Source organism: Diceros bicornis, chromosome 19 (assembly GCF_020826845.1).
Source record: "Diceros bicornis minor isolate mBicDic1 chromosome 19, mDicBic1.mat.cur, whole genome shotgun sequence".
NCBI lineage: Eukaryota > Metazoa > Chordata > Mammalia > Perissodactyla > Rhinocerotidae > Diceros > Diceros bicornis.
Genome location: NC_080758.1, coordinates 1,407,421 through 1,429,762, shown reverse-complemented (window position 1 = coordinate 1,429,762; position 22,342 = coordinate 1,407,421). Strand labels below are relative to the sequence as shown.

Below are 22,342 nucleotides of genomic sequence, written 5' to 3'. Positions count from 1 at the left end.
ACACGTTAAAGCTGGCATCTATGGAGCAGTGCCCTCTGCATGGTGTGAGGTCGTGCACCTGTCACGTGGTGCTTGCAGCTACTTAACGATGTAGGGGCCACATCGTCTGCATTTTACAGATGAGGAAACAGGCTGGGCCCATGGTCAGGGAGCCGGAGCCCACCGTCAGGGCATGGCCAACCTAGGAGCCACCTCCTACCCAGCCCAGATGCTCCCACATGCCCTCCACCCCGCGGCCCCACCGTGGCCTCACCCTCGACGTAGGGGGACGCGCTCACGGGCAGCCACAGCCCGTTCCTCTTCTGGTTCTTCCTCGTGAACATGGCTCACATGTCCAGAAAACCAGCCCAGGGCCAAGGGGTGATCTGGGAATCTGGGGGACGAGGATGCAATAACCAAGGCTCCACGGGCCTGAGCTGGACCCCTGGGATCTGCCCACAGCCGGTGCCCAGGCTGGAACGAGGCTCTGCCTGCTAACACTCGCACTTCGCTTACATTTGTATGTGTTGCTCTATTTTTAAAATCCTCCTTGGAATGCTGTATGTTCTGGAACATGTGCAGTTTCCACGCCGTGGGTGGGAAAATCTACAGCTAAACTCTCCAATTATGCATATTACATAGGCTTAGTGTCTCTAAATAACATACACTTCTCCCCACTTGCCTGTAGCCTCATAGGAAACACAATCATAATAATGATAATAATGTATGTGGTTTTCAGCCACTAAGTTTGGGGTATTCTGTTACACAGCAATGGATGAATAGATAACTGATACAGCTGTTGTTGTGAACTAATTTTTGTAAATCGGGGAAGAAGCCTTCTTGCTATCGAGAGTTGCTCAACAGTGGTATGGGGACCAGAGGAAAGAGAGGGTCTCCAGAGTGGAGGGGGCCCTGCACTGGGACTCTACAGTGTAGCCAGAAAAATAAAGCCCTCCTACAACCACTGCCATTATGCTGGCTGGCCATTCTCTTCTGAGATGGTTAAATGCCCCAATCCTCCCACAACTGCGGGGCTGGGGGTGGCATGGGGGGCCAGCCCGGGGTCTGTCTCTGGCTGCTCCGCCATGCCATCTTCATTTGGAAGCCTGTTGGAGACAATAGTGGGTATCGCAAATTCCCATCTTGCTGTCTATTGTCTTATCTCCTCCACCAGGTCAGCCACTGAGCACCAACTGTGTCCCAGGCAGCACTGAAGAGCTTGGGACAAGTTAGGAAACAAAACTGACAGGGACCCCAGCCGTGGCAGGGCCGTCCGGGCGTCTTTCCTTTGGCGACTCTTTGGACTTGATCTTCGCCCCAAGGCACAGTCATTACCCTGCTGAGCAGCCAGGACCTGCGTCACCTACATCACACAGGGACTTGAAGAAAACTGGAGCCATCCCACGTGCTGCTACCTTCTCAGCCGGAACTCCTGCTTCCCGAGACACGCAGACCCTCGTGAATGGCTCTCAGCCCTCGTCGCACACGGGACGGGGCGGCTCCTCTCCCCCACGCAGCACTGGGAGTGTCAAGCTTCAGCATGTCACTGTGGGAGCCAGGTGTCGGCCACGGATACAGCCTGGTCACCAACAGACACAGCTGGACCCGGCTTGGCACCCCTCAAGCACCTCACTAACACTTTCTTTAAAGGGTCTCAGCTATTAGGGAAGCCTTCGTGTGGGGGGAAATCAGAAGAGAAAGGGGCGAACAACTTGGATTAGAAAGTTCCAGCTGCTGTGCCGTCTGGGTTCCTCAGAGGACCGATCTGGAGCAGGCCACCAGAGATCCCGGACAGGGCCTGCCACCCACTTTGTAAAACAAGGCCATCCAAGCGACATTTCCTCAGTGCTTTTAAATAAATGCCTTGTCATAATATTTGTGCTAAGTTGCCTTTTATGATTTTTTAAGCTCCTAGACTGGCTCAAAAAGAAATCTTTGAAGAGAAGGCCAGCTTAGCGGAAAGGTCAGGGGTATGAAAACCAAACAGTGAGCTTAAGAGGCCGGGCAAGAACGCGGCTCCGCTGGTGTCGTCCTGAGCAGCCACAGCTACCAGCTGGCAAAGGGACAGGCCCAGGGGCCACTGGCTGGTGCCTTTCCCTCGGGAGACTCTCGATAGAGGTGACCAGACGGCACTGTCCCTGGTAAGACCCCAATGTGACCGTGGATGCCGAGATGGCATTGAGCCCCTGTGCATCCAACACAGTCCAGCACCATCACTTCCTTTTGTGACGAGGACACTCAGGTCCCAATCCCAAGACCGGTTTACTGAACTGGTGGACTTGTCTCCAGAGAACAAGCTTGCTCTAATCTGGCGGGGATTTAAAGCAACTTTTGTTGGCCTGGGCACATCCCCCTCGTCCCCCCTGAACTTGCTGTTCCTCTGTGTTCACTCCACTGGTGTTCCCTGGGTGCCTGTGTGCCCGCACTGACGGCCTCAGCAGCAGCCCGGCCTGAGGAGCAGCCATTCAGCCTCTATTCCCATCTTACAGATGATGAAATTGGGGTACAGAGAAGCTAAAACACTTGCCCAAATAGGAAAGGGAAGGCCAAAGTGAAGGGACATCTCTCGCCTCCGAGCCTCCTGTTCTGGCTTCCAGCAAAGGGACTTGGTGTTGTCTTTGAAGGCTAGATGTTTATGCGCATACTTTCATGTGCTTGGACTCCCTGGTGCGAGCATCACGTTTCAGTGGAACAGGCAAAGCCGCAGAGGAATAAACACAGACCCTTGCTGGCCATCAGCTCCTCAGCCTAGACTTCTCCCTGCTGGGCCCTCTGGGCTGGGGCTGGGGGCTGGGCAGGGCTTCCTCAGTCTCACTCCCCTCCCTCGACACCGCGCCCTCAGGCTATTCCCATTTCCTATTCCCAGTACAGCAAGTGCAGCCAGCCAGGTCCACACAGGGACAGGGGCGCCCTCCCTAACCCTGTGGGGCGTGGGTTCTGAGGGTGACTTCTGATGACCACCTCCAGGTGTGATAAGGGGGCTGGGCCGTGCCCACTTACACCCCAGGCCTCACAAGGCCACTCCAGGGTGTCACGTGCAGGGACCAGACTGCATGAGGAGGAGTGCTGCTTTCTCCCCTGCTCTTTGGCCTCCTCATTCGCCCACCCTCTTAGCTGTGCTAGGGCCCCCTGGGCGCCAGGTTCTGGCACCTCATGGTCACCCCAGGAGGGAGGGGCGGCCCAACCATCCCAGCGAGGAGCTTCCTGCTTCGCCCCCTGCCCCCACGCTCCCTCTCCCCCGCTGAGCCAGATAACGTGGGGGGCGCAGCTCCCTTCCTGGCGGGGGTGGGGGGGCGGGAAGTGAGAAGTTGGAAAGACCAGGGAAAGGAGGATGTGCTGTCTGGGGGAGGGTGCCTGAAAAGAGCCATTATCTCCTATGCACCCTGCTGGAATCCCAGCTCGCTGGGGAGCTCTACCAGCCGGGATTGTCCTTAGGAGCGCGCGGGGGCGACCCGCCAGCCCTGCACTCGGCGGGGCGGGGACAGAGGCTGGGGCCGCCTCCTCCCCTGTCCACCGCCCCCACGGCTGGGCGCGCCGCGCCGCCGCCAGCTTAGCGGAGGCGCGGAGCCCCGGAGGGCGCGGGCGCGGCGTGCGGTGTGCGGAGCGGGTGTGCGCGGAGAGCACGAGGGAGGAGAGCGCGAGCGAGGGAGAGAGCGCGCCGGGGCAGCCGTGCGTGCGCTCCGCACGGCGCCACAAGCTCGGGCCGCGCAGCCCAAGCCGGCCGGGAGCTCTCCACGGGAGTCGGCGCTGCCGCCCCGGGGCCCGAGGAACCGCGGGGTCTGGAGATCGGAGGAAGCTGGGGCAAGCGCTGAGCCCGGAAGGAACCCGCAGCCCAGAGCCGGGAGTCTGGAGGAGGAGTGGAGCCCGCAGCCCCGGGTAAGCGCAAGCCCCGAGCGCTACGAGTGGCACGGTCCGGGTCGGGCGCTTCCCGTCTGGACGGCGCGCCGCCTCGCCCTCTCGCGCCTTCCGCCCGGTCTTACGGGATTCTGTCCCCGCCTGAGACGCGCCCACTCTCTCCCGGGCTTCCAGCCGCGGAGGCACCCGACGAACGCGGCACCCCGCCCCGCGCGCCCACCATGCGCCTCAACAGCTCCGCGCCGGGCCCCGGGGGCGCGCCGGACCCTGACCCCTTCCCGCTGCCGCCTTCGGGGCTGGAGGCGGCGCTCCTGGCCCCGGGCTTTGGCAACGGCTCGGGCAATGCGTCCGACCGGGTCCGAGCGGCGCCCAACAGCGACCTGGACGTGAATACGGACATCTACTCCAAGGTGCTGGTGACGGCCGTGTACCTGGCACTCTTCGTGGTGGGCACGGTGGGCAACTCGGTGACGGCGTTCACGCTGGCGCGCAAGAAGTCACTGCAGAACCTGCAGAGCACCGTGCACTACCACCTGGGCAGCCTGGCGCTGTCCGACCTGCTCATCCTGCTGCTGGCCATGCCCGTGGAGCTGTACAACTTCATCTGGGTGCACCACCCCTGGGCCTTCGGCGACGCCGTCTGCCGGGGCTACTACTTCCTGCGCGATGCTTGCACCTATGCCACCGCCCTCAACGTGGCTAGCCTGAGTGTGGAGCGATACCTGGCCATCTGCCACCCCTTCAAGGCCAAGACCCTTATGTCCCGCAGCCGCACCAAGAAGTTCATCAGTGCCATCTGGCTCACCTCGGGCCTGCTGGCTGTGCCCATGCTCTTCACCATGGGCCAGCAGAACCGCAGCGCCGACGGCCAGCACCCCGGCGGCCTGGTGTGCACGCCCATCGTGGGCACCGCCACGATCAAGGTCGTCATCCAGGTGAGCAGCCTCTTCAGGGGGAGAAGTGCCGAGGAGAAACAGGGATCTCACCTGGGCCAAGAGTTGGCAGACACCCCTCAGGGAAGCCTCCTCACCTCTCTTTTCCTCACCCCAAAAGTAGTTTCCAGTCTGGGTACCCTCTGGGAACAGGGAATTGGAGAAATGTCATCGAGAAATGTCACTCCTGGGAAGGAGATGGGGGGAGAGGGATGGAGGACCTCAGGAGCAGCCTGACCCCCATCTTCCCACCTTTCACTCCAGAGCTGCCAGGTCTCAGCACCCTCATCTCATCCTCTCCTTCTAGCAAAGGGTCATTGACCCCCTGGGGAGTCCATGGATGGGCCTCAGCTGTCTCTACACATCCCCTGAGATGTGAGGTACTTGTGTGTGCTGGCGCCAGCCTCTTCTGGAGAGCCCCTTTCATCAGCTTCTCAAAAAGCTTTGTGCCCCCAAAAGCCTGGGTCCCTCTCCTCTGCAGCAGAACCCCAGCTGCTCCCCCAGTGCCTCCTGGCTGCCCTGTCCCCGCCCACCCTTGAGAGACGGAGCTGAACCTGACGCTGTCTTGGCCCGGTTCCTTAGTTCAGTCTCAGTTTTCCCATCTGTGAAGTGGGGTAATCATAGCCCCAACCTCAGAAGGTAGAGGATTCAAGAGCAGATGTGTGCACTGTGCTGCATGGTTCCTGGCTCGTAGAAACGCTCAAAGGCGCTCCCGCTGTCGGTGACGATGTTGTTTCTGCTGGGAAGGTCCTAAGGTATTGGGGCGTGGTGGCAGGTGGGGGGGCCTGTGTGAGGTGAATAACACTGGAGCCAGGTGACCAGTGGCCCTCTGAGGGTCTGAGCAAAGCACCACGGGAACCCAGGTGGGCACCCTCCCTGGGAATCGGCTTGGACGAGGCGGCCTGGCAGGGTGGGGAGATTCCAGCACTGGGGAGAAGGCTTATCAGGCAGAGACTGGCCAGGCAAGGGCCCTGAGAGGGAGGAGGGCGTCCACGGGAGGGAGTCTGGGCAGAAACGCCACTTTGAGTGGTATCGTGGCCCTAGGATGTGGGTAGCCGTGGAGGTGCAGGGTGGGATCAGGAAGGCCAGGGGACAGGATCCGGGTGGGGCCTCCATGCTCTCTGCCGAGCTGGAGGAGGGGGCCAGAGTGGCCAGCTGTCCTCGCCTGGTGGTGCTTCCATTCCGAAGCCGTCAGCAGCCTCCCAGCAGAACCTGTGCTGCCCCCTTGGAAGCCCAAGCGTGACAGGTGTGCCAGGCCGGAGCCCTCCTCTGCCGTCTGTCCCTGGGCTGTGGCTGACCCTCCGCCAGTCATCACCGTGGTGGGCCAAAGGGGCAGAATTAAGCTCCGGGCCCCCCCTCGCCTGCACTGAGAACTTGTGGCTACAGGTGTCCCCTGCATGAGCGGCCCCCACCAGCAGCGCGTGTGGCAGGGAGATGAGCGAGGGCACGGCTGCCTCTTCCCAGTGCCTTCCCCGAGCTAGAGGCAGAGGCAATCAGGGCTCCTTGTGCAGTCAACAGGCCGGGAAATTACCCTCCCGCCTCCTCTGAGGTCTCGTCTTCCTTCCCAAGCTCCTGTCTTTGATGGACTGTGCCCAGGGGCCTCTCCCCACCCACACTGGGGGGCTGGGGGGGCAGCAGCCACGCCACCTGCCTCCGAAGGCGTGACGTGGCAGGTTCAGGTCAGCAACAGGGGTGGGCGATGCTCACTGCCGGCCTGGGAAACGCTCCACTCAGACCCCCGCCCCCTCTGGCTCCCGTGGGCTTGGCCAGGAGCAGTCTGGGGTTTCGTGATCGGCAAAAACAAACAATCGGGGGCCAACCCGGTGGCTTAGTGGTTAAGCTTGGTGCACTCCTCTTCAGTGGCCTGGGCTCGTAGGCCCGGATCCTGGACGTGGACCTCCACCACTCATCAACCATGCTGTGGCGGCGACCCACATGCAAAATAGAGGAAGGCTGGCCGCAGATGTTGGCTCACGGCGAATCTTCCTCAGAAAAAAAAAAAGAAGAAAGAAAGAAAGAAAAGAGACTTCCTTTATAAAAACAAACAAACAAACAACAGAGCAGAGGGAGCACAGCCCCCCAAAAGCATCCTCCCCCCGACTCCTGTGGCCCCTCTGTTGGTCCCGAAGAATCTGACACCTAAGCAACGCCGCTTTGTCTCCCAAAGTGCCCTTCTTCTGAGTCCAGTTGCTCAGAGGCTGCAATGTCGACACGGCCCCAGGCATGTCCTGGTCATGCGTCCACTCGGCAAATATCTGTTGAGCGTCGACTGTGGACAGGCTTCCCTTTTGCACCCGCAGATGTCGTGCTGGCCGAGCATTGACTAAGTGCCTGCTGGCCTCCTGATGCCCTCGGAGAGTGGAGTTCCTACTTTTCTTTAAAGGCCTTGGCCGAGTGCTTGGGAGCAACTGGTGGGCTGACTTCCGTCACGTGCTGACTGCTCTCACGAGGCTTCTGGGGTCCTGCGTGCGGGCTGCTCCGTGTGCTTCCTTACGGGGAAGCGTGGCCTTGGCTGTGCCGCCTCCCCCAGTCCCTTCTGCACGGCCACCCCCCATCTCAGGAGTGGTTGTGGGGGTGGGTAACGCTCCCCACTGGGGCTTCAGGGACACTTGACGGGGTGGGCAAATGTCCACTATAAACAGTGACCGTCTGGCCAGAGAGGGGCTGGGCACCCGCGTCGTGTCTCCCTCTCCCATCACCGTGGGGTGTGGAGGCCTTGGCCGACCAAAGTGGCCCCTCTTTTCAGAACGGGGGCCTCCCCCAGCCGGTGTCTCCCATGAGGCCAGCAGCCCTCCACGTCTGTGAGATCCCATCCTGGGGACTTGCAAACAGAAGTCGTGTTTAGAAATGAGGTGGCCTGGTGATAAATTCTGAGCAGCTCTGAACAGTCGTTGCTAATACAGCTGGGCATATTCTGAGCGTGGGGACTGGGCTGGTGGGGGGACAGTGGCGAGCAGAACTTATGGAGAGGGCAGGGCAGTCCCAGGCCAGCAAGGGCCCTGGGCCCGGGGTCACTGGGTGGCCGGGGGGAGTAGTCTGCAGAGCCTGCCACATTTCCCAGTGCAGTCCCTCCTCTGCCCCCAGCGGGGACTGGATTCAAATCCTCCCAAATAGACTGCTGGTCACGGTGAAACTTCTCGGTGGAAGAGGTGAGCATTCAGTGATGAGTGGTCTTCCCGTTAGGAAGTGCCTCCAAGAGATAGTGCTGCCGCCACCACTCACTCAGGCGTCTCCCTGAGGTGGACAGCCGTCCACGCACATGGCCCTGCCCGTGTGGATTGGCCTTGAATCCTGTTTGGTCCACTGCAACTCAGGCCGGGCCCTGTGCCCTGACCTCAGGCGTGATGCGGGTCCTGCTCTCACAGGTTCTGTGTCGCTGGCTTCACGTCGGGCAGGGCCTGTCCACTCACCCAGTGATGCGCACTGAGCACGTCCTTTGTGCAGCCGGTGGTGGAAAGAGCAGCGAGCCGGGGAGACGGAGAGCGGCAGAGGCCTGGGGAGGTTGAGCGTCTGGCTCAGATCTGCCTTGGCGGGCGGCTTGTTCAGCCTCATTTCACCCCAGCGGCCCCCAGCCCCCACCCAGGACTCAGCGGCGAATGTGCCGCCTGCCCCAGCGCAGTCGCTAACGTGGGTGCCAGCTCAGCACCAGGGCCGCGCCGAATCTGGCCTGGGCTCCAGCCCCAGCCCCTGGACACGTGCTGTCCCTGTGTGTTCTCATCTTTCCAGTTACCGAAGGAAGGCACGGGAGGTGCTGACCTCCCCCAGCCCAGTGTTCTAGAGCCTGGGGGACTGTGTCCACACACACGTGAAAACACACACAGATGCACACGTGGAGACACACGTACAGACATGCATTCATGAACGTAGAGATACACAGACACAGAGACACAGGAACACGCACATATACACATAGGTAGAGACACACCGATAGGCACAAGATACATGTGCATACACACAGACATACATGTGCACACACAGGCACAAGCACACATGCTCACACACATGTGCCTGCACACACACATACTGCGTGTTTCACCAGGGTCCCTCACGGCATCCTGCAGGCTGTCTCCGCAGCTCAGTTAACAGAAGAGGATCTGGAGGTCTCGTCTTTTTCTCAAAAGTATGGAGGCATCTGTGCCACTCGGGGCATAGGATCTGGGGGACTGGTGCCTGCAGGGGGGCCGCAGCCCAGCTTCTCTAACTGGACACCCCAAGCAGAGACCCCAGGATCAGGGTCACCTCCAACCCTCGGTGTTGGTGGACACCTGTGGGCAGAGCGCCCAGCGCCCCAAGCCGAGCCTCACAATAGTGCCCAGTGCTGGCCTTGCACCATCACTGGCAAATGTCCTGGGGGCAGCAGGTCTGTCCTCCGCTGAGACCTGGTTCTGCTGTTTTTGCAGTAAATTCACAGTCCTTGTGATGCTCGAGCCAGTGGTACAGGGTTCCCATCCTGACAGCACGTTTGCTCTGCTGGCCGGGACTGGGGGTCTAGAAGGTGCCCCAGGTCAGAGCAGCTCCTCCGCATATGGGCTGTGCCCAGGAAGTGAGGGGGCGGGGAGGCTGAGTTAGGGGTTGCATCGTTTAAACCGTTTTTAGAGAGCCCCCTCCCCCAAGGCCACACCTAGTGCAGCGTCTCCTGCATGGCCAGGCAGGAGCCGTTAGGCCTGTGTAGGCAGCGGCTGGGGCCTCTGCGTCAGCACTTCACTATTGCTGTTTTCCAGGACCTGCCTCGCAGCAGCTCTACGCTGGGGGCCCTGCTCCTGGGGGCTCCCTGCCTCGTCATTTGTCTTCCCACAAAACCTCTTTCATGTTTTGTGCAAACAGAAGTGCTCCTGGTGGGGTTGGACCCAACTTCAGAAAGGGTTGGCCAGCACTGGGTAGGGGTGCGCCCTCTCCCCAAGGGTCACGCAGAAGGAGCTGGTGTCCCACACTCACCTGCTCGGAGGCCGCGGGCACACAGACCCAAGGCGGCATCAAGAACACCTGGGCCGTTCAAGTCGGACACGATTCCTTGGAGGAAGAGGCAGCCGAGACCTGTCTCCACAAAGTGGAAGAAAGTTGTTCCAATGAAATCAGGCCATCGGTCATTTTCTCAGTGTTTCTGTCCTCTGCCACCAGCTGTGCCCAGCGACCTTGTCCATGGGTGGCGCTGTGAGGGCCCGTCCATCCTCCCGTTCACTCCTCTTCATTGATTCTGTTCCTTCCCCTGTCTGTGAACCACAGGCTCTATCCTGTCACCCACTTGGCCTCCGTGAGGCTGACACTGAGGGTGAAGTGTGACCAGTGACAAGGCCCCCACAAATTAATGGTATACTGGGGAAACGTGGCAGACACCAACGGGAACACCCCAAAACCGCTGCCATCGTGCGCCTCCTGCTCTGTGCACGGAGCACACAGCAGCCCTTCAGGGGGCCATGCCCAGAACACAGACCCCTCCAATGCCTGAGTCCCCTGTCTTGGGGGATGCTCTAAGGTCAGCTGAGGAGCCGTTGTGTGTTAAAGGGGATTAAAGAGACACAGCAGCTCAGCACGAGGTGTGGTTGCCGATTAGACCCTGGCCCTGAGGGAAAACGGCTGTAAAGAAGGTTGTTGAGACAATTGCCCAGGTCGACACGGTCTGTGGGTTAGTGATGTTGTATCAACGCTGAGTCTGATGTCTTGGTTTTGGTGACTGTGCTGTGGTTCCGTGCAAGAACGTCCTTGTCCAAGGATGAAGTCTGTCCCGAGGCTTGGTCCACCACTCTGGGGGCGCCAAGGGCAGTGAGTGGGCACAGCGACCCCGGGGGCAGTCCCTTCCCAGTCACGCTCGTGAGCTCGGGGACAGCAGCCCCACAACCTGTGCTGATTGTCCGAGCTTAGAGCCGCAGCTCCGGGGGGACTGGGCCTGACCGGCGACATTGGTGCCAGCACAGGAGGCTCCCTCACAGCACCAGCAGGGCAGTGAGCCCAGGCAGGCGGGGCCGCGAGGGGAGCAGGCGTCGAGGCCTGCATTTCTCTCCACCAGAGAAAGACAAGCCAGACATCCCATCTCGTGACCTAGTGGCCTGTGTTACGAGGAGAAAGGGAATCTCAAGGCTTTCTTTTTTCTGTTGTGGTAAAATACATACATCTTTAAGTGTGACCGTCACCACCGTCCATCTCCAGAACTTTTCCATCTCCAGAACTTTTCCATCATTCCCATAGCAAAACCCTGTCCCTATCAAACACTAGCTGCCCCACCCCAGCCGCTGGGGCCACCATTCCACCTTCCGTCTCTATGCATCTGGCTGCTCTGGGCCCTCATCTGGGGAGTTTCAGGCCTTTCTTTGACCTTCTTTAAGGTTTGGCGTTTGCGAATGAACACACTCTGCTGAGTGAAAGAAGCCAGCCTCGTGAGGCCTCCAACTGTGTGACTGCGATTACACGACATTCTGGAAAACGCAAAGCCACAGGGACAGAGATCAGTGGCTGGGGCGGGGGGCAGGGCTGACTTTGGGGTGACAAATGTTCTGTGTCTTGACGGTGGTGTTGGTTACATGACTGAGCGTTTACCAAAACCCATGGAACTGTAGACTAAGGGGTAATTTTAGTGAATGTAAATTCTGTCTCAATGAGTCTGTTGGAGATGAAAGATCAGAGAGCTCCCGAGGTCTCACCCTGTAAAGGCTGTTTTGAGGGCCAGGTCCTCTCTCTGGCCGGCCTTTGGGCACCTCAGGGTCTTCCCGAAGGCTAGATGGCCCGAAAGGACCGAAAGGGTCCTGGGGACATTCATCGGGAGCTCGAAGCCCCCAGGCAGCCCCTGCACTCCACTCCCCACCACTCCCTGCTGCTCCGTCACCACTGGGAATCCAGCAGATGCTCGGACCCCAGGGGGCATGGAGGGCCTGATTCCCGTATCCAGGGAGGATGGTGTTACCGGGCTCACAGCTGTGGGGTCTACCTGGCCCCTGAGACCCTCCTCCTCCCCAGCAAATGTGCAACCACCAAGAGGCCGTGGGGCTGGCCCCCACTGGGTGCCATCCCAGGTGAGAGCAAAGCTCAGGAGAGGAACCAGCCAGACTCCTCTGGTCCAATGAGGAAACCGAGGCCCAGGGAGGGCAGGGCACCAGAGCCAGGCCCAGCACCCAGCCCCATGCCCTCTGCTGCTCCCTCAAGGGGCGGAGATGGGGCCACCCACCTGCAGCCACACCCTGCCCACTTTACAGACCTGCACCTGTGAGGGCTGCCTCATCAACACACAGCTGGTTTGGGGAGAGTTAAGGGGACAGGGGAGCTAGACGGGGACGGGCCAGTGCTTCCATGCCCTCGGGAATGGGCAGTTTGGGGTTTATTGCCAGCAGTGCAATGTAGCAGCCCAGGCCCCGAGGTCAAATCCCAGCTTCGCCCCTGGCCAGCTGCAGGACCCTGGGCAAATAAAGTGACCGTCTGTGCCTCGGGTTCCCTGCCTGCCTCCTGGAGGTGATGATTACTCTGTGATCCAATGAGTTAATACACACGAAACGCTGGAGACAGCTCCGGGAGCCGAGTAAGGGCTCGGTTACCCGCCACAACAGTAGTGCGATGGCATTTAAGGGGAGACCGGCCCTCTGATTTATTGTTCCAGGGTAACAAGAGCTGTCTCCTCCCAAAAGAGCTCCCCCTCCCGGAGTTGGGAGCTTTTCCGTTATCCACGCTCATCCACGCTCGGGGGGGTCCGAGTGCATGCGGCAGAGTCCTGCAGGAAACCCCTGGTGCCCGGCATTGTTCCCATGCCTGTTGGGTCTGGGAACCATCCACAGCTGGTCAACATCTGTCCAGTAACTTTGAAACATTTGCTGCCCGAAGGCAACAGCCTGAGCCAGGTCTCTCCAGCATCACGTGTGTGAAGAATCCTCTTCTCAGCACCACCTGTGATGATATCCATTCCTCCCTCCCTCCTTCCCTCCCTCCTTCCTTCCCTCTCTCCCTCCCTCCTCCCCTCCCTCCTTCTTTCCTTCCCTTCTTCCTTCCTTCCTTCCCTTCTTCCTTCCTTCCCTCCCTCCTTCCTTCCTTCCCTCCCTCCTTCCTTCCTTCCCTCCCTCCTTCCTTCCTTCCTTCCCTCCCTCCTTCCTTCCTTCCCTCCCTCCTTCCTTCCTTCCCTCCCTCCTTCCTTCCTTCCCTCCCTCCTTCCTTCCTTCCCTCCCTCCCTCTCTCCTTCCCTCCCTCCTTCCTTCCTTCCCTCCCTCCCTCCCTCCTTCCCTCCTTCCCTCCCTCCCATCCTCCTTCCCTCCCTCCCTCCCTCCTTCCTTCCATCCTTCCTCCCTTCCTTCCCTCCCTCCTTCCTTCCTTCCACACTCACTCATTGAGCACCATGCGCCAGCCACAGTGTGTACAGCAGTGAACAAAACTGGCAAAGATTTCTGCCCCATGGAGCATACATCCCAACGGCTGCGGGGTGGGAATGCAACTTTAACCAGAGAGCAAGTCCAAGAAGGCCTCACGAAGACACTAAAGGAGCAAGTGTGGAGGTGTCTGCAGGAAGACGATTCCAGGCAGATGGAACAACAGGTGCAGAGGCCCTGGGGCAGCACGTGCTGTGCTGGAGGGACGGCAGGAGGCCCACGTGGCCAGAGTGGAGTGAGCACAGGGCGGTGCAGGAGGTTAGCAGACCGTGGAGGGCCACGTAGACCATGCAGTGGCTCTTATTCTGGAAAAAATGGGTAGCCACAGGAGATTCTGAGCCAGCAGCAGTGTGCCTTACGTTTGAGGGGTCGTTCTGCCTGCCTTGCTGGGCGTGCATTTGGGGGTCGAGGAGAGCGGTCAGGAAGCTGCTGCAGCATTCCAGGCGGCTGACCGAGGAGTTCAGGCCAGGGTGGTCGTGGAAGAGGTGGGAACAGTGTGGGATGCCAGATACATGGTTCTCGTTTCTTTAAGTTTATTTTTAAATTTACATCCAGTAAAAATGACTTTCATTTTGTTTACATCTATGAGTTTGGACGAATGCATGGAGTCGTGTCAGCACCACCTCAAAGACAGAGGCCAGTCCTGTCACCCCAAAGCATTGCCTCCTGCTGCTGCTTTGGGGTCCCCTGCACCCCATCGCAACCCCTAGCGACCCCAATCTCTTCCCCTCCCTAGCCTCGTGCCATTTTCAGAATGTCAGGGAAATGGAGCTACACGGGCTGTCACCTCCCGAGTCTGGCTTCTTTCACTTACGTAATGCATCTGAGACCCATCCGTGCTGTGGCCTGTGTCAGCAACGCCTTCCTCTTGTGGAACAGGATTCCGTAGTACGGACGGACCATCGATTGTTTACTTATTCACTGGGTGAAGGACATCTGGGTTGTTTCCCATTTTGAGCGATTATGAATAAAGCTGCCACAAATATTGACGTACAGGATTTAGTGTGAACATACGCTTTCATTTCTCCTGAGTGAATACTGGAGTCAGATTGCTGGGTCGTGCAGGAAGTGCATTTAACTTTATAGGAAATTGCCAAACTTTCCAAAGTGGATGTGCCATTTTGAATGTCCCCCAGCAGGATGGAAGGACCCGTTGCTCTGCATCCACCAGCAGGATGGTTTGTCAGTTTGGGGATTTGTTTTCTGTTTTCATTTAGCCATTCTAGTAGGTGTGTAGTGGCATCTTGTTGGGATTTTAGTTTGCATTTCCTTAATGACTCATGATATTAAGCATCTTTTCATGTGTTTATTTGACATCTGCGTATCTTCGGCAAAGTGTTCCAGTAGATTGTATTTTTAGATTTGGGTTGTTTGTTTTCTTATTGTTGAGTTTCAAGAGTTTTCAAAATATATTCTACATACAAGTCCTTTGTCAGATATGTAACTTACAAATATTTTCTTCTGGTCTATGGCTTGTCTTTGCATTTTCCTAACATTTTATGTCACAGAGCAAAAAGTTGCTCTGTGACATAAAATTTTGGTGAAGTCTAATTTACAAAAAATTCTAATGGATGGTGCTTTTGGTGTTGTGCCCAAGAACTCAGTGCCTAACCCCAGGTCACAAAGATTTTCTTCTCCGTTATCTTCTAGAATTTTTATAGTTTTCTGTTTTATATTTATGTTTATGATCAGTTTTGAGTTAATTTTTCTATAGTGTGTGAGCTATAGGTACTTTTCTTTGCATATCAATGCCAAAATGGTCAGTACCACTTGTGGAAAGATGATCTTTTCTCCTTTGAAGTTTTTTGCACTTGAATCAAAAATCCCCTGAGCTCACGTGTAGGACTGTATCCAGACTCTCATCTCTCCCTTTGGTCTATGTGTCTGTGCTGTCCCCAGTCCCACACTGTCTCGATTACCTCGGCTTTATAGTGAGTCTGGCAAGTAGCACGAGTCCTTGAAGTTTGTTCTTTTCCAAAATTGCTTTGGCTACTCTAGTTCCTTTGCTTTCTACGTAAAATTTAGAACCAGCTTTTCAAAATCTACAAAAAAGCCTGCAGAGATTTTGACTGGGACTCTGTCAATCTGTAGGTCAATATGGAGAGACGTGGCCTCCTAACCCTGAGGCTTCCAGCCCCAGAGTTCAGGCACGTCTCTCCATTTACTGAGCTCTCCTTTGAGTCTTCCATCAGCACCAGTTTTCAGTGTACACATCCTACGCATATTTTGTTAGATTTATACCTAAGTATTCATGTTTTTGGAGTTATTATACATGTACATTTTTAAATTTTTTCTATTTCCAATTTTCCATTGGTATTTGCAAATGTGATTGGTTTTTTTATATTGACCTTGTATCTTGCAACCATGATAAGCACACTTATTAATTCTAGAAATTCTCTTGTGGCTTCCCTGGGATTTTCTGTGTAGACAGTCAGGTCGTCTGTGAATAGAGAAAGTTTATTTCATCCTTTCCCATCTGTGTCCTTTAATTTCCTTTTCTTGCCTTATTGTTCTGGCTGTGACTTCCAATATGATGTTTAATAGGGTGGGAGAGAAAACTTCCTTGCCTTGTTCCTGATCTTAGGGAGAAAGTCGTTAGTCTTTATAATTATGAAGTTTTAAGTTTATTTAGGTTTTTAGCAGATGCTCTTTGTCAAGTTAAGAAGTTCCCTTCTATTCCTAGTTTGCTGAGAGTTTTTATCATAAATGGATGTTGAATTTGGTCCAATGCTTTTTCTGCATCTATTGTGTGATCATGTGGTTTTTCGCCATTAGTCAGTTAATATGGTGAATTACATTGATTATTTTTTATTGTGGTAAAATATACATAACATAAAATTTACCATATTAACCATTTTTAAGTGTACAGTTCAGTGGCATTAAGTACATTCACATTGTTGTGCAACCATCACCACCATCCATCTGGAGAACTTTTTCATCTTCCCAAACAGAAACTCTGTCCCCGTTAAACACCACTCCCCACTCACCCCTCCCCAGCCCCTGGAAGCTACCACTCGACTTTCTGTCTCTATGATGTGACTACTCTAGGAACCGCATATTGGTGGAAAACATTGACAAATTTTTAGGGTTGAACCAGCCTCACATTCCTAGGACAAACTCCACTTGGTCATGTATTATCCTTTTGTATGTTGCTGGATTTGATTTGCTCATATTTTCTTGAGAATTTTTGTGTCTATGTTTGTGAGAGACATTGGTCTGTAGTTTTATTTTCTTGTCCTGTCTTTTTGTCTGGTTTTGGTATCAGGATAATGCTGGCCTCATAAAATGAGTTGGGAGGTGTTAGCTCCTCTTCTGTTTTCTGAAAGAGGTTGTGTGGAATTGGTGTTATTTCTGCTTTAAAGGTTTGGTAGAATTCTTCAACTGGGTCTGGAGTTTTGTTGGAAGATTTCTAACTATGAATTCAATTCCTTTCATAGATACAGGGATATTCAGGTTATGCATTTCTTCTTGGGTAAGTTTTGGCAATTTGTATCTTTCAAGGAATTGGTCCATTTTATCTAAGCTGTCAAATTTGGGGGCATAGAGTGGTTGGTAGTATTCCTTGGTCATCCTTACAACGTCTTTGTCTCCTTTTTCATCCCTAATGTTGGTAATCTATGTCTTCTCTCTTTTTCCCCGGTCACTATGGCTAGGAGTTGATCAATATTATTATTCTTTCTGAAGAACCAGCGTTTGGTGTCACTGATTTTCTCTGTTGTCTGTTTCAATTTTATTTCTTTCTGCTCCTATCTGCATTCCCTTTTTCTGCTTGCTTTGGGTTTAATTTGTTCTTATTTGCCTAGATTTCTTAAGGTAGAAGTTAGATTATTGACTCAAGATCTCTTTTCTTTTCTAATACAAACATCTAATGCTATAAACTTCCTCCGAAAAACTGCTTTAGTAGCATCTCAAAATTTTAGAAATGTATTATCTAATTCAGTTCAAAATATTTTCTGATTTCTCTTGAGACTTCCTCTTTAATCTTTGGGATATTTAGAAGTGTATTGTTTAATTTCCAAATGTTTGGGGATTTTCCAGATAACATTTTATTATTGCTTTCTGATTTAATTCCATTTGTTCAGAGAACACACTGCATGATTTCAACTCTTTCATTGTGGTCCCAGGTAACAGTCCGTGTTGGTGAATGAGACAGGCACCTTGCAGATTGTGTATTCTGCTATTGTTGGTATGTTATTCTACAGGGGTCAATTTGGTTGATAGTGTTGTATTATTTAGTTCTAAAATTTTCATTGGTTCTTTAAATATAGTTTCTTTTTCCCTTTTAAGAACTTTTGTCTTTCCATTCATTTCCAGAGGGTTACCTTTACCTCAAGGAACATGGTTATGATACCTCCTTTGAAGTCTCTGGTAATTCCATCATCTGAGCTTCTTGAGTGTGGCGTGTATTGATTATCTTTTCCTTACGAGTTAGTCTCATTTTCCTGGTTCTTTCAATGTCAAGTAATTTTGGATTACTTCCTGAACATTTTGAATACAGGCATACCTCAGAGATGTTGTGGGTTCAGTTCCAGACCACCTCAATAAAGTGAGTATCATAAGAAATTGAGTCACACGAAGTTTTTGGTTTCCCAGAGCGTATAAAAGTTATGTTTACACTATACTGTAGTCTATTAAGTGTGCAATAGCATTATGTCTAAAAAAAAAATGTACATACCTTAATTTAAAAATTGCTAAAAAGCTAAAATTTTAGCTTTATTTCTAAAAAATACTAACCATCATCTGAGCCTTCAGCGAGTCATAATCTTGCTCAATGCAGGGTTGCCACAAACTTTCAATTTGTAAAAAAAAAAAAACAATATTTGTGAAGTGCAATATAGCGAAGCTCGGTAAGGTGAGGACGCCTGTACTGTTGTGGTGTTTTGGGTTATGTTAAATCCTTTGGAGAACGTGACATTTTAGTTGATTCTTTTCTCTTGGCCATCAGCCTGGCTAGAACTGCTTGTCCCCTTACTGTCTGGTGGTGGTTCCAGTGTCAGTTCTGATCTCAAATCCTTTAAACCCATTCAGGGCTTAGTCTTGGATCTCGGAGGTGGTTTATATCACAGTTCAGTTTTCAGATCCTCACTCCGGTTCTTTAGGTGTGTTCTGTGCACATATAGCTCGAGGGTTACCCCAGGACTTGTGTCAATTCTCACACAGAATTAGGGAATCCCCTTTTCCAGTTCTCTTTTTGCTGAGATTTCCTCCCACACTCTCCAGTTTCCAGAGATCCCTTTCTTAGCCCTCTGGCTGGGAAGCCAGAGTATTCCATTTTATTTCCTCTATTGACTTTTGAGATATACCTCCCTGTGTTTGCTCTTGTAATGGCTGCTCTGGGGCTACCAGCAGGCATCCTTACACGATCGTCCGGATGAGAGTTCACATCGTATGGGTTCACACCTGACGCTTCCCACTTCTCCCTGTTCACCGTGAGGTCTGCTTTAATTGACTGCTTTTTTCTTATCAGTGGGTCACATTTTCCTATTTCTTTGCATACCTAGTAATTTCTTATTCATACTGGCCATTGCAGATGACACATTGAAGAGACTCTGGATTTTGTTATCTTCCTTTGAAGAGTGTTGATTCTCGTTTTAGCAGGCCCTTCTGTTGCAGACTGACTGTCTTGAACTCTTGCAGGCTCAGTTTTACACGTCAGTGGTGAAGCTCTATGGAAGCCCAAGCCCTTCTCGTGCGGGAGGACTCAGAATCTAGACTCGGTCTCCTCTGTGGATATTGTGAGTTTGTGCTTGGGCTCGGTTAGGGTGGGGCTAGAGCAGGCCTTCCTCTAGGGCATGGTCCTTACTCCTAGGGTGTGGAATTGCCGGCGTCTCAGCGGGATACTGGCTGTGTTGATGAGGCCTCGCCCTTCCAGCTCTGCCAGAATGCCAGCCACCCTCCCATAAGCATTTCAAGGTTTCTGTCTGCACACACAGCCCAGCCAGCCCAGAACCCATAGAGAGCCCCTCGAAGGCTTCTGAGGACCCCACCATGCAGGTCCTTCTCCAGTACCTTGCTCTGCAGATTCAAGCCATGCCCACAGCCCCAGTCTCTGATTTCTGCCTCCTCAGCTGGAATAGCCATGCTCTGCCCAGACCTCAGCTCCTAATGTCACAATCAGGAAAGTGTCCCCAAGCAGAGAAATGGGTGATGGTGAGGCTCACCTTGTGAGTTTCCCTGCTCTTAGGGAACACAGTCTTGCACTGGACTTGTCCGGTTTCTGAAAACAATCACCTGATGCATTGTGTGCGATTTTACGGTTGTTTATGACAGGAGAGCTTGTCCAGTACCTAAAGTGGAAGCCATCTGTGGATTTTAAACACTGCCTGCTTTCAAAAATATCTGAAGCAGCTTATGATAAAAGACTTTGGTTTAAAGGAATTCTTAAAACAACGTTGCAAAAGAATACACAACAAAGAAACATAGTTATTCTAGAAACATAAAGTGGAAGACTGCGGCTGTGTTTGAGTAAATCTTACACTACGGCTTGTGAAAAAGAGCAACATTGTTTGGACTTAAATATTTTTAGCTCCCTGTCTGTTAAAAGGTGAATTTATTGTAAATTTCAATAACTCTCTCTTGGCATATTTAAAGGTTAAATCTCTCTTCAGTGCGTTTTGTGCTCTCATAACTCAAAAACGATCCCTCTATTGAAAAAACACACCACTTCCAACCACCTGGAGTGGAGAGTCCTGGGGCTGTTCAGAATAACCCCTATTTAGACATTAGGAAGTTGTAGCTGCTCACAGCAGGCGTGGGACGCTGCTGTCTGGGGTGCAATTCCCAGTTGTCTGGCAGGACTGCAAGGCCTCCAGCTCCCAAGAGTCTGGAGGGAGCGAAAGTGTTCTGGGAGCCCCGTGCGTCGGGCCATCCGGGACATGCTGGTACAGAGCCCAAGACTCGCTCCTGTGTAAGTCGGTCTGCTTCAGGCTCTGTGCCCAACAGGATGCGCACAGTCGGAAGCGGCTGTCGAGGGTCCCTGTTTATTCCCCGGGGATGAGGGAGAAGCGGTCACGTCTGTACTGACCGCCTCTCCCGGGATCTCTGGATCTGGGCTCGCCAGCCACTCCCATCGCCACCAGCCGCTCCTGGAACCCTTAAAGGGAAGGAGCACCAAGAGGGGCAAAGGTCTTTCCAGCCCAGGGACCCCTCAGACACGCAGTCTGGAGACCCCGCCCTGGACTGTCCTCAGTGTGGGGAGCCCCGTAACATCGCCCCTTGATTTTCCCCAGTCCAGTGATGGGGGAGGCAGGGCTGAGCTGTGGGAAAGCCTGCAGACTTCTTTGAAACCAGCTTCTGACGAGCATGTGCGCTCTGGTGGCCTCCAGGTGCCGGCCCGTCTGCTCCCCACAGCGGGTCAGGAGCGCGGGCCCCAGCGTGCAGGCCCCAGGAGGCAGGACAGGCGAACCCCGTGGGCAAAGGCTCAAGCGGCTGAGCCACGGCGGGTCCCTGCTGATGCCCGCGGTGACGTCCATGTGGCCCGAAGACCCCCCCGTCCCCACGGGCAGGCACAATGCTGGGGTCCCAGATTCTGCCCAGTCCCAAGACCTATTTTCCCAATGTGGACTGCCCTCTCAGGGGGCTTGAGCTGCACCCAGAGGACACCTGCTCCGCCGCAGGGCTGGACAGAGTTTGAGGAGGAGACAGGCAGGCAGCCCCAGGGCTTGGAGGGGTGCAGGTCTCGTGGGGGCCCTTGAGGACACTGGGGCCCTTTGCGACCTCAGAGGCCCAGAAGATTGGGAAAAACACCAGCCAGCCACAGCAAGCTGCCAGACAGACCCCTGAGTGGTGATCTGGGGTGGGGAAGCATACCCCAGCCGAAGGAAGCTTTTCTGGAACAGCGAGACGCCACTGAGGCCCCCACCCTGTCAAATGTGCCTGCAGACTAGACATGGATGATTGCAGGGCACTTAGACAAGGTTAACACCCGCTAAATTTGCTGCAATTCATTTTCCTGACAGCTTGTTTAAAAGACACCTGTCTAGTGTATTAAAAATACCTACATTTGTGTCAGATCTGGAGATCAGCTAGAAGACGCTCAAAAAGCTTCCAGTTAAAACCACCAGGGGCGTATATTCATGTTTTGAGAAAGCTCTAACCTCAAACATCTTCTAGGCTTCTGCCCGTCATGAAGCCCACGGGAAGCTCCGAAGGTCTCAAGAGCAGATGTGCTAGTGTCCTGGGGCCACTGTAACAAAGGACCACAGCCCAGGCTGCTCAAAACAACAGAAATTTATTCTCCACAGATCTGGAGGCCAGAAGTCCGAAATCAAGGTGTCAGCAGAGCCGTGCTCCCACTGGAAGCTCTGGGGGAGGAGCCTTCCTGCCCTTCCAGCTTCTGGTGGCCCAGGCCTCCCTTGGCTTGTGGCTGCATCACCCCAGTCTCTGCCTCCGTCTCCACGTGGCTTCTCTTCTGTGTCTGTGTCTCCCCTTCAGTCTCTTCTAAGGACGCTTGTCCTTGGGTTTAGGACCTACCCGGATCATCCAGGATGGTCTCATCTCAAGATCCCCAATTCATCCACAAAGACTCTTTTTCCAAATAAGGTCACATTCACAGGCTCTGGGGTTAGGACGTGGACATGTCTTCTGGGGGCCGCCAGTAACCCCGCTGGACCACACTTCAAGGGCAGAGACAGAAAGCAGGACCAGGGCCGACTCTTCCCGGCGGAGGGGTGGCTCCTGGCACACTGCCTGGGCCACCTCACACCCAGGGTGCAGATGCTGAGTTCTCTCGTCCGAGCACTTGGTCCAGTTCCCTGGTTCCAGGTGGGGAGCCAGCACTGTGGCCCCCTGATAAATGCAAGAGGAGGAACAGGGAGGGGCCGAATGCAGACCTCACAGCCCTCGAATGAGACTCTCTGGGGCTGTCCCAAGACCAGCCGAGACGAGGCCTCTTGCGGGGTGTCTTCAGTCCAGGAAACGCCCTCTGGCCTGCCTGCAAGGACACAGCCCCGAGAGAGGAAGAGGGACACAGGTCAGGCACGCTGCACACGGCCTTTCATACGTAATCTCGTTTAATCCCCACGGTGACCCTGTGAGGCTGGAACAACGAACCCATCTTACCACTGAGGTGAAGAGATGCTGTGGGCAGCGTGCTGGGCAGCGTCCGTCTGCGCCCCTCACTCCAGTTCCCCTTCACCTTCTCTGTCCCCCCCAGGCCCGAGACACTGAGCACAGCTGTCCTTATCGCCGGCCGTGTCCCAGCCAGGCGAGGCCCATGGGACACCTGGGAGGGGGCAG

The 22,342-nt window shown here is 54.4% G+C and overlaps 1 protein-coding gene across 1 annotated transcript in view; it reads left to right on the top strand.

Annotated features, from left to right (window-relative positions):
• Positions 1–3,496: 3,496 nt before the first annotated feature.
• The window catches only part of NTSR1 (neurotensin receptor 1), a 46,333-nt gene continuing 27,487 nt past the window's right edge, over positions 3,497–22,342 (top strand). The window contains exon 1 of the mRNA XM_058562334.1: positions 3,497–4,769. Within this exon, the coding sequence (XP_058418317.1) occupies positions 4,056–4,769 (714 nt within the window). The 5' untranslated portion in view covers positions 3,497–4,055. The remainder of the gene's footprint in view (positions 4,770–22,342) is intronic.